Source organism: Vipera ursinii (assembly GCF_947247035.1).
Source record: "Vipera ursinii genome assembly, chromosome: 6".
In the NCBI taxonomy this organism is placed as follows: Eukaryota; Metazoa; Chordata; class Lepidosauria; order Squamata; family Viperidae; genus Vipera; species Vipera ursinii.
Genome location: NC_139515.1, coordinates 14,447,361 through 14,459,918, shown reverse-complemented (window position 1 = coordinate 14,459,918; position 12,558 = coordinate 14,447,361). Strand labels below are relative to the sequence as shown.

The window sequence follows — 12,558 nt, the reverse complement described above, 5'->3', positions numbered from 1 at the left end:
TGCTGGGATCTGCATGTATTGCAATAAAATAGCTTCTTTGGGTTTGGAGTGAGCACCCAGAACTTATTGGTTATGGCTTAACAAGCAGTTCTAATTAATAAACCATGGTTTTGAAGAGTGATATAAATATTTGCATCCATTCAAATATTTTGATGAGACATATGTTTACCAGCAAAGAGGCAATCCAGGAATAGCACATCAATTTCTCTGAATACTTCCAAGCCATGCACTCATTGCTGAGACTTGGAAGCTAAATCTGCATAGTGTTCAAACCCAGATAAAGCTAGCCAGTGATTGGTACCTACAGAGGCTCTGGAATAAAACGGGTATGAGATGTTCTCTTTAATGACAAAAAAAAACCTTGGGAAACTATCCCTCTGGTCTCATAGTCACAAATGCTAGAATACATTTTGTTTCTAGTTATTTCCCTTGATTTTTTTAAAATCTCAGTTAAGATGAATCACTTCCTCTCTCATGTCTTGTCTGCCCTTTAATATCTTTAGCATTTCCTCCTTTCTTGATCTTCTACACATTATAGGCATCGGCTTTCTCTTACTGATTAGCCAATCCTAATATGGTATATTTTAAATTTAACTTTAAGATGAGTGGACTTCAGCCAATAGAATTTCCCAGCCAAATGTTACAAATCCATTCATTTTAAAATTGCCAGGTCTAATAAATACTACTTTAATCATTTAGGACTCAGAGATAAAGCTTTGTATCAGGCTTAACACACTGGTTGCTGTGCATGGATTCAGAGCTAAAATAAGCTCTGTTTTGCAATTCATTGTTGTTTTTGAAATAAATAGCTAAATATAGGTTTTCCAGAACAATGCAAATATCTCAGTATGAACAGAAAAAGATTCAGCATAAATAAATGAATGCATGTAGCACTTACTTACATATTTTTAAAGCAAGAGGTCTTTTGGAGAAGATCATCTTGACAGTTTTTTCCCCCATGCTATTTTTTCACCTCCTACTGTGTTTTCCTGAAAATAAGACCCATCCCAAAAATAAACCCTAGCTTGATTTTTACGTGCACACCTAATATAAGCCCTACCCCAAAATAAGCTCCGGTTAAGACCCTGCCCACTGCGTCCCACCATCTAGTTGTACGAGGTGGGGCGAGGCACACAAATATAAATCAAGGTAGGGTGGGGGATGGAGCTGCCCCACGCGCCCCGCACCTGCTTACCTGAGGACCCCCACAGTGAGGCCTCCCACATGCCTCACCTTGCAGTGGTGGCAGCAGCAGCCCCATCCAGCAGGAGCCTGTGTGGCCACTGGCCCACTTCTAGTTGCCGGTGGCCGCTTGCGGCAGGAGGCCACATGGTGCGTTGTGGACTTATTTTCAGGGGACGTCTTACTCACTTACCTCAGGACAGCTGCAGCTTCCACGCCCCGACACCTGTTACGCCGCCGTCTGAATTCTTGTGGATGCTCGCAGCGGGATGTCATGTGGCACGTTGCTGTGGCGCCTCACTTGTGGCAGGCCGTGTGGCGCATCACGCCGGTGTCGCCACCCACGGCAGGATAACATGTGCTGGTGCTGCTATTCATGGCAGGATGCCAAGTGGTGCTTTGCTCCAGTGTCACCGCTCACGTGCGCCACAACACAACATGCCACATGGTGTCCTGCCGCGGGAGGTGGTGAGGCACCAGCGCATCACTGATCTCTTTCCACATTTCAAAATAAGAGTAGAATCAGTGTACATGTCACTTGGATTCCTTCCTCCATCCGTTATTCCTCCAGGTTTCCCACAATAGAATCTTCATTTTTGGCTCTACTAAAAAAGATACTGTGTGGTACATATGTTGGAGACCATCCCCTAGTACTTTGGGTCAACCTTGTTATTTCAACCTGTCGAAATACATTCATGAAATGTATTTTGGGAATGAAGGCGAATATACGTGTCCCAGCATAATGTTGCAGGATCCAATCTCGATTGGCTGCCGGGACCAGAGATTTTGTCTTCAGAGTATTTTGAGAGTGTACTTTTCTGCTTTTCTTCAGCAGCATGCTTAATCTAAATATCCTCTGAAGTGAATGCCTAAAGAATGTTTATGCCTTTTTTTTTTTTACAAAGATAGTGTTCTGGTTTTGGCCTTCCCATAGAGTTTTTGTTGGCCACCAGGAATAGCAAAGCTGGGCGAGAGATTCCTTTGGTTCTGGTCCAGCCAGGCTGTTTGTTTACTTTACAACTCTTCCTTTTTTTGCAGAGAGCTATGCTGTGCCTATTTCTGAGATCATTGCTGTTGAGGAGAAAGAAAGGGAGGCGAAACAATCTCATCCTGGAAGATGGCAAAAAATGGCAAAGCCTCACGGATTCACTGGTAAAACAATAAGCCACGTTTTAGTGCAAATAGGTTTTAAGTAATTGACATGATGGGTTTGCATAATATATGGAATCAAAGAAGCTGGATTCATGTACCTTCCTGAGCTACACACACACACACACACACACACACACACACACAAGGGTGGGGGAGAGGGAAGGAGGAAGGAAAGAATCCTGATGAAACTTTACGTTCCTCTTCTGCAGTAGCTACAAAATTGTGACTGCCTTATCAAGAGGTTGCATGCCAATTGAAATAAGTTATTACTTGACAGAAGATCTGAATTAATTCAACCTGTCTCCCACATTTGCTACAGTGAAGCATCAAAGATTATTTCTATGCAGAAATCCTTCTTTGCAGAAAGCGGATTATCAAGATGTCTTTTAATGACAAGTCATTCTTTTTTTCTTTTTTTTCTTTTCATTTTCATAGTTCATCTCTTGCTATTTGGCTCCTTGAACTCAGAATTTCTGTCATGCCATGTGTTCAGTTTTCAAAACTTTTGTAAATGCTGCAGAGTAACATCTGCCTGACTTATATAGTTTTTACATGACCAACATAAGAGTTGGGGCGACTGGATGGAGCTGGGCGTTTACTGGCTGAATGCCCTTTCTGATGCTTATGTGAGTTCACACTAGATTTTGTTTTTCTGTGCCCTAGAAGAGAAACATCTGCCACTAAGTCACCACGTCGCTCATTTGCATGGTATCCAGTGATAATCAAATATTCTGCATTGATGAAATAAACTAAATGAATGAATAAACCTAGGTGTCCAAATTGTTACAGTTTCCTTTTTTTTCTCTGCACATTGAAAACTCATATGCACGACTATCTGTGAAAAATGGTTTTCTTAAGCCGTGAAAGATTCTTTTTACACAAGATCTTTGAAAAGAGCTTTTTTTTTACATATTTAAAATATTATCTCCTTGCTTCGTGCAATGAATTTTTAATTGGGAAACTTCAACCAATTTATCTGATTTTTCCTCATCACAAAAAACGTCTGTAGATTAATAACTGGGGGGGGGGGGACCCTGGAACCAGAAATAAATTTATGTTGTTGGTATAATGTAATGATCTGAATATTAGATTTGGGCTATAGACACCAGGTTTAATCCCCACTTAATTACAGAAAGCTTGTTTGGATTCAGTCTTTCTTTACAGAGTGGTTGTTATGGAGAGTCCCCCACCTTGAAATTCTCAGAGAAACAAGTGGATTAGAAATACACTTAGGCAACACATTTTGCTTTTCTTTTAATCCATATATAATATGCAGAAAACAAGACTGAATCACTAATTTATTCATTTAGCTGAAGACAGTGTACTTAGCATGCCCCCATCTTTTTTTCTCACAACAACCACCTTGTAAGGTAGGTGGGGCTAAAGGACCCATGCAAAGTTACCCAGAGAACATCTGTGGATGAAAGTGGCTTAAAACCTGGGTCTCTCCACTCTTAATCCAACACTTCAACCATAAACCTGACCCTCAGTTATTTTCTAAGATTGTTAAGTTGCTGTGGACTGTATAAATTGCCCTAGAAACCTTAGAAATATAACCCTCTCCAATAGTGGCTGCTGAAATGCGATTTTGAATGGAATGAAAAGGGGAAACTCTTTCATGTGTGGAATAAATTAAACCTTATTTAACTTATCCGAATCAATTTAAATCACTGTGTTTCAATCTTGTCAACTTTAAGGTATGTGGACTTCAGCTCCCAGAATTCTCTATCCAGCATGTGGGCTGGGAAATTCTGAAAGCTGACATTTACACATCTAAAAAGTCACAAAATTTGAAAAAAAGTACTAATTTAGCCTTAAATCAAATTTCACAGCCCTCACAGCTTTGCTCAGCACTATTACTTTTTGGCGCGTAGCGCCACTCATAAATTCAATGGTATTTGGGACGATAGGGGGCAGACAAGGAGCAGAACTCCTTATCTTTTGTTCTAAGATGGGCAAATATTTTATACCAGTGCAGATAAATTTAGTCCAGCTAAGATTTCCTGACTTGGAAAGGAGACTATCTCAAAGATTGACAAGGAGTCACCTGAAGATGAATTCTTTGCCCACCCTGCCCAGAGTTGCAGCTTTTTTTTTTCCCTCAGGATCTGTGGCCTCAACCAACTTATCAGACACGAATTTCTTTCGAAATTCTCAAGTATTATGTAAATGCTACACGTTGTTATATATGAGAGCAACATTGCTTGTATGGAACAGTGATTCTCTTTTGATTTGTGTCTGTATATGTTTTGCAGTGTATTACATAACGAGGGCACAGCATCACCGCTGGCGGTGCAACGAAGTGACTTTCTGGTGCACTGATGAACATCTGTGTAATCAATGGATATGTACACTGAAAGAACTACTTGATTTACAGAGTATGTTTTATTTATTTATTATTGGGACTTATATGCCGCCCTATCTCCCGAAGGACACAGGGCGGCTAATAACAATAACATACAATAAATACAGAAGTTAAAATAAAAATTAAAATTAAAGGCCCCTGGACAATAAATTAAAATTAAAATTAAAATAAATTAAAAATTAGAGTTAAAAAATTAAAAACATAATTAAAATCCCTGTCAGTCCAGGTCAGCCAGGTGGAAAAGGAGTGTTTTGAGGCCGCGGCGAAAGGACTGGAGATCTTGGGCCATCCGAAGCTCAGGGGGGAGTTGGTTCCATAGGGCTGGCGCTCCCACAGAGAAGGCTCTCCCCCTGGGGGTCGCCAGCCGACATTGTCTAGCCGACGGTACCCTGAGGAGGCCTTCTCTGTGTGAGCGCACTGGGCGATGGGAAGTCGTTCCCGGCAGCAGACGATCCTGCAAGTATCCCGGGCCTAAGCCATGTAGGGCTTTAAAGGTAAGTACCAGCACCTTAAATCTCACCCGGAGGACAACCAGTAACCAATGCAGCTCACGCAGGAGGGGTGTAATATGGGAGTATCGGGGTGCTCCCATCACTACCTGCGCAGCCGCACTCTGCACCAGCTGAAGCCTCCGGGTGGTCTTCAAGGGCAGCCCCATGTAGAAAGCATTGCAGTAATCTATACGGGAGGTAACGAGTGCGTGGTTGCACATAAAGAATACCAGTCCTTTCTTTGTTTTTTTCCTGTGGGCCTAACCAATTTCTGAGAAGGAGGGGGGGGGAATGAAGCCAGTAATGATGTGGGCTTTTACACTGTTATTGCCTACATTTTGAATAAGATGGGCAATTGTATGAGTGCAAGCAGATCCTTATATTTCAAGCAGCATAAGGGCCTCCTCATCTTTACACTTGTTGAGGTGTATTTAGTTGGAATATATGAAGAAACACAATACATTCTCCAGCTATTGACATCATGGAGAATACAATTCTTAACAAGGGTCTATCTATTTTCTCGGCAGACTAATGAGCTTAAATAACATTTGAATGCTGGAAGGAATGTCTTTAGAATGAGAAAACCTCAATAAGGGAACTCAGTTATTGGCCGGCTCTCCCTCTGGAAATCTTTCAGTAATGACTGAGAAATCCTGAGTTGAAATCCTGAGTAGATTCCTTTTCTTGAGCAGAAAAAGAGATTTGAGGATTTGTAGTTCAGCAACTTCTAGAGTAGCTAAAGGGCAAATAATCTCTTCTCTGTCTTTCATGTTGGCAGCCTCCAGACCAAAGCGCTTACTTGTATATATTAATCCACACAGTGGAAAATCGCAAGGAGAAAGAATATATGAACAAAAAGTGGCTCCATTGTTTAGTCTGGCTTCCATCGCTACTGATGTTATAGGTGAGTCATTCGTTTGAGTTTACTGACTCCTCTAAATAACTGCCTTGAATTACAGCATTCTAGTTTCTTCATACAGCAGTTTTCCCCAATTCACTGCCCTCCAGAAATGTTGAAGAAATTGAGGAGTCGTAATCCAAAAGCACTTATAGTACACTAAGTTTGAGAAAGTTATTTTTAGAAATAGTCTGGCACGTGGTTTCCGGGGTTATTAAACTCCAGGGTGCTTGTTTACATAAAGAGATGTTTCAGCTCTTCATCTTGAACTGGAAGAGCACATGCAGAGCTTGGCACAATTAAGCCAATTGATTGGTTACCTTGTTTAATTATATTTAACTGTGGGCCATAATTTTGGACTTCTCAGGAAAACCATTTTGCCTAGTGAAAAAGAAGCATCTACTCTCTAAACGATGCTCATTTTGACCAACTCTCCATTCCAGCATACCTACTAGATAGATACTATTCATAGAATCATAGGCTGGAAGGGACCTTGGAGGTCTTCTAGTCCAGGGCTTTTCAACCAGTGGTACGGGTACCACCTGTGGTACTTTGACCCCTGGCAGGTGGTACGCAACCATCCTAGAAAAGTGGTAGCGGGGGAGGGGAATGAGCTGAACTTGTGGCAGCACCACACAAGCCTGAGCAAGAGATGGCTGGAGCTGTAGGACTGGCAGGGCTCAGCGCAAGCACCAGGATCAGCGCCAGGCTCCAGCTAGAGCTCAGCACTGATCCTGGCTCTTCTGCTGAGCCCAGAAGAAGCGCTGATCAGTTGAAATGTACGGTCACAGTGTCCCAGGGTCATGTGAAGTGACCAAAACCTACTGCAACCACCCAGCAGATGGGGGGAATAAAAACCAAACACACCCCCACCCTACCCCTGCTGCCAATCCTCAACAGAAATGCTCACAACAATGAAAACCTCAGACAGGAAGAAGAGTGCTGCCGGGCGGGCAGGCAGGTGTCTTGCTCAGCTGTGGCTTGTGGGGACACTTTTTTCAGGGCCATTGTAACTTCGAACAGTCACTAAGTGAATTGTTGTAAGTCGAGGACTACCTGTACTTCACTTTTTTTCCTTTTTTGGTGGTCATCAAGTTTTTGACACCTTGCTAGGCGACTGGTGGTGCTCGGATGTTGCCATATCCTAAAAGTGGTACAATGGGTGAAAAGGTTGAAAAGCCCTATTCTAGTCCAACATCCGCCCCAAGGCAGGGTGTTGCATCCTGGACAAATGGCTATCCAATCTTTTCCTTTCTTAAAGATTTTCATTGATGGAACACCCACAACTTGAAAAGACATGCTCTTCCATTTTTAGTTGTTCTTACTGTCAGGATATTTCTCCCTAGTTCCATGTTAGATCTCTCTTTAACAAGCTTCCAACCATTGGTTCTTGTCTTGGCCACAGGTGCCTTGGAGAATAACTGAAACCCTTCCTCCCTGTGACAGCTCCTCAAGTATCAGAAGATGGCTATTATGTCACCCCAATCCTTCTTTTTGTTAGGCTAGCCCAGGAGTGGGGAACCTTGGCTCTTTGATGATTTGTGGACTTCAACTCCCAGAATTCCTGAGCCAGCCATGCTGGCTCAGGAATTCTGGAAGTTGAAGTCCACAAGTCATCAAAGAGCCAAGGTTCCCCATCCCTGGACTAAACAGACCTAATTCCCATAACCATTCATCATATGGATTAGCTTCCAGACCCCTTATCATTTTTCTTGCTTTTCTTTGCACTCTTTCTAGGGTCTCCTCGTCCTTTTTTCTATTGTGGCATCCAGAACTGGACACAATATTCCAAGTGTGGCCAAATAGAGCTGTACTATTGTGATTGTGATTCTGTACTTCTGTTGACGTAGCTTAGGACTGCATTAGGTTTTTTGGCTGCTACAGCAAATTACTGGCTCATACCTAGCTTATAGGGACGCGGTGGTTCAGTGGGTTAGGACGCTGAGCTTGTCAATCAGAAGGTCGGCAGTTTGGCGGGTCGAATCCCGAGTGCCGCATAACAGAGTGAGCGCCTGTTACTTGTCCTAGCTTCTGCCAACCTAGCAGTTCGAAAGCATGTAAAAATGCAAGTAGAAAAATAGGGACCACTACGGTGGGAAGGTAACAGCGTTCCGTGCGCCTTTGGCATCTAGTCATGCCAGCCACATGACCACGGAGACGTCCTCAGACAAGCGCTGGCTCTTCGGCTTTGAAACGGAGATGAGCACCGGCCCCTAGAGTTGGAAATGACTAGCACGCATGTGCGGGGGAACCTTTACCTTTACCTTTACCTAGCTTATGGTCCTGTAGGTAGGACACAAATCCCTCTGGCAGTTACTTTTGTTCAACCATGTATCACCTTTTCTATACACCTGTTCTTTTTCCTGCCCAAGTGTAGGACTTTAACTTTTCTCTCGACTGGATCTTGTTGGATAGGGCCCAATGCTCAAGTCTGTCAAGATTCTTCTGATTCTTGAGTCTCTTCCAAAGTGTTGACAATTCCCCCAGATTGATGTTGTCTACAAATTTGATAAGTTCCCCTTCCATCCCCACATCTAGATCATTTATGAAGTGGAGCACTGGGCCCAAGGCAGAACTTGAAGTACCCCACTGCACGCTTCCCTCCATTTAGATATAGTTCCGTTGAGACTACTTGCTGTGTGTGGTTGGTCAGCTTACTGAGAATCCATCTGGTTTTTCTATCTTATCAAAGAGTAGGCATCATCTATTTTGTCAAATGCCTTACTACAGTCTAAGAAATCTATGTCCACAGCATTTCCCTGATCCACTTTATCAAAGAAGGTAATAAAGATTTGTCTGGCATGATCTGTTTTGTTTTTTTAAAAACCCAGGCTGGCTTCCAGTAATCCCTTTGTTCATTGCTAGGTACTCCCATATCTGCTAGTAGATTACCTTTTCTAGTATTTTCGCAGGTATTCATGTCAAGCTGATTGGTCTGTACTGCTTTTAACAGCAGCTGCCATTTCCTGCCTGAAATTCTGCTCCCCTCCCACTCTTCCCTTTGGAAATGGTTCTTGAAGTCTGATCAAAAGTCCATTTAAATGGACTTAATGTGCAAGCAAAGGCCCCTCCGTACAGATAATCTGAGTCTGTCTTTAATCAGTCGGTACCATCTAATGGTGATCAGGGCTTTTCAAACACTGTTAGCATGCTTTTACCCATTTCTCTGTTTGAATAAAGCTTTTGATAAGACTTCTTTAGGAATAATCTTAAAATAACATTGATGCTGTATGCGTACATATGCATGTGTGTGTGTGCACACACACAGTATCAATGTTATTTTAAGAATATATAGATAGATAAGAAAAAGAAAAAAATAATTGAAACTAGTTTACTTCAACACTACTTGCCCTGCAGAATATGAAATTACAAATTATGAGAATTGAGTCCATGGGGTTCAGGATGTTAAGGTCATCCTGTTCTAGCCTTTGGTCATTCTGTTCTCCCACGAGCACATCCTCCTTCTTGCATAAATCTATGCAACATTTATTCATCCATGCTGAGTGACAGTTGATCTTGCTGGCTCAACCCATCTGCAAAATTCCACTTGCTCCACTGGAGGCTCCTTGTTTAGCTCTTTCCAAATGAATGTTTCAAAATCGCTCTGCATTTTCTCTGAATCTTCCATGCTTTCTTACTCTGGCTACATTTGTTAGAGTTATCTTTGCTCAAAAACAGCAGCTTTTGAAAGAAAATTACAGGGAGTCTGTCATGGTATGTAGGAATGGGGGACCTTGGGAGACGGAAGAAAAGTACTTTCAAACTTGTAAAGTTGATGTCAGCCTTATCAAGTAGTCAAGCCCATCCAGGAATAACCGCTCTCATCTTTATTATAAGGTTATTTTAACATAATCTTGCAAGTCTGAAAGTAAATTTCTTCTCCTTACCTTTACAGTCCAAGAAACTAAGGTTGTTCTTTTTCAGTTGTTTGCCACACACCCCATTCCTTCTACTGACTCAGCTGCCTCTTACCTGACTGTTACCTAGTTGAGGCTTTTTCTTCCTGTCTCCCAAGGTCATTCCCACATACCATTACAGAATTCCATTCAAAGTTGGATTGTTAGTCTGGAGACCTCCGTGCAACATATTGCTGAATACATACCACCCCCTAGGACAGGCATGTCAAACTGCCGGCCCGCAAAACAGATGCGTCACGCCGAAACCGCGCCCACCCCATTGCCGGTAATGGGGGAAAAGTCGTGATACGTTGCGAGTTTGACATGCCTGAACTAGGAGGTAGCAGTGTCCTGATACACATTCAGATTGCAGGATAGTCCATTTTGAGAAGCAATATTGCGAAATAGAAATTTAACAACTTTCTCTTTTGCTGAGCCACATTTTATTAAACCCCAATGATTATTATAATGCTGAGAAATGCTTCTAAGTGATTAAGCAAAAAGCATCTGCTAGAATTGCTAAAGTTGCGAAAGTACTTTCCACAAATTATCAATCTATGTAAAATAATAATTATTTTTCTGAGGACCTGCTTGTTTAAGATTCTGCTCATTACTGGCTAAACAAAAGCTGCATTGTCATTCCAGAGGTTTTACTTTATTCTTTTAAAGTACTTGATTGCCACTTACCTGTTGAATTTTTTTTACTGCTTTCCTTTACACAACTGCTTAATACTAACTTTGTTATATTTCTGTAATGGCTCATTTTCCCCTCTAAAACAATGGGTTTGCCCCAGGAAATTACATTTGCTAAGTTGACTACTACAGAGCAGATTGTTTTATACAGTCACTTATTTAACAGGTCAGTGTTGTGTCAACATGGTTTACACAGGCATTGTCTAGTTAGTATTTGCTGGTGGAGATGCCTTCACTTCATTATTTTATTTGATAAATTTATATCTCTTCATATATATTTCTTCATATTACCTGCACAAAAACAACTCTAGGAAAAAGGTTGAGCTGAGGAAATGTAACTAGTATTAGTCAAATTGTGAATTTCCAGGGCTGTGGATAGATTTGAACCCCATTCTGTTCCTAAATCTTCATTTCTAAAACAGATTTGACTATGTGCTCTAAGACTGGCCATAGAGATAAATGAGCTGTTAGTTATCCAAGGCCATATATTTGAATGGGCAGTTACCTAAATCTATGAACTAAATAAAATAAAATTAGCTGGGTGTCTCCATCCATTTTGAAAGATGTCATGAAGATCTCACCCCTTCAGAAATGAACTGTCATGGTGGACGTGGACGTTTTACAAAAGGGGAAACTGGTGATGCTAAAAGAAATGTTGCCAGAGAAGATAAATATGCACCCTCGAAAGTTTTATTTTTGAATTACAAGAATCATTTAGAAAATACAAAGTCATATGAAGCAAGGGCTTCTGCCATAGATTCATCAGACTTGGGTTACTCAATGTCTTTGTCAGAAGTGCATTTTCCATTAGCTGGGAAAAATGAACCTCAACCAAAACTGTTATAAGTGATCATCAATATTAGTTATATATTTTCAAATTACGGTACATACTTTCAAAAATTTTCATGAGTCTAGCTGATTTTATCCATATCATTTATTTATTTATTTATTTAGCGTATGGCTGGTCACACACAGAATTAAAAGCACTTCATATTTACAAGTTAGAACAGTTAAAACAATTTTTTTTAAAAAAAGCAATTATAAAACCTAAGACGAAAGCAGAAATAACATTTCAGAGTTTAATGTCAGAGGAAGTCCTTAAAATCTCCTGGGTATCTTCTATTAGTGCATTCCCTTACTATATGTTGGATAGTCTGTCGGGGAGCCCCGCAATCACCTTGTGCTGAAGGTGTCTTTCCCCATTTATGCAGAGAATCGGCACACACCCCATGAGTTGTTGGAGCAGTGGGCTAATGCCTCCTTAAGTAACACCAGCTGCCTGCAATTAGTGCAGGTTCGAGTCCCACCAGGCTCAAGGTTGACTCAGCCTTCCATCCTTCCGAGGTAGGTAAAATGAGGACCCAGATTGTTGGGGGCAATAAGCTGACTTTACAATAATGCCGCTTGGGGGGGGTGTGAAAGCCCTAATAAGCAGGCATATACATAGAATGAAGGCTACTGCTAAGCTTATAAGCCGCCCTGAGTCTTCGGAGAAGGGCGGGATATAAATGGAATTAAAATAAAAAAATAAATAATTCTATTGTATGTCACCCATATGTGACTAAATCCACCACTCCTCACAGCGCTTAAACTGCTGGCCAAACATCAGGGCACTATACAAAAGTGGATGGAAGCATGGAGTAGCTATACCTCCCAAGATATTTCTGAGCATATTAATCCTAATAGTATACCTCCAGGATTTAATCCATATCATTGTAAATATGTCTTAAAATGTTGATTCTTTTTTTTTCTCCTACAGTCACCGAACATGCCAACCATGCTAAGGATAACTTACTTGAAATTCATCTAGAAAAATACGATGGGTAAGTTCTTTTTTTCTCACATTTTTTCCTTTGACTTAGAAGAATCGTACAGATGATC

General features: G+C 41.3%; 1 protein-coding gene across 1 annotated transcript in view; it reads left to right on the top strand.

Moving 5' to 3' along the window:
• CERK (ceramide kinase) overlaps positions 1–12,558 on the top strand; it is a 39,847-nt gene that overhangs the window by 7,777 nt on the left and 19,512 nt on the right. The window contains exons 2-5 of the mRNA XM_083365809.1: positions 2,221–2,334; positions 4,590–4,712; positions 5,969–6,094; positions 12,437–12,500. Coding sequence (XP_083221935.1) covers positions 2,221–2,334; positions 4,590–4,712; positions 5,969–6,094; positions 12,437–12,500 — 427 coding nt within the window. The remainder of the gene's footprint in view (positions 1–2,220; positions 2,335–4,589; positions 4,713–5,968; positions 6,095–12,436; positions 12,501–12,558) is intronic.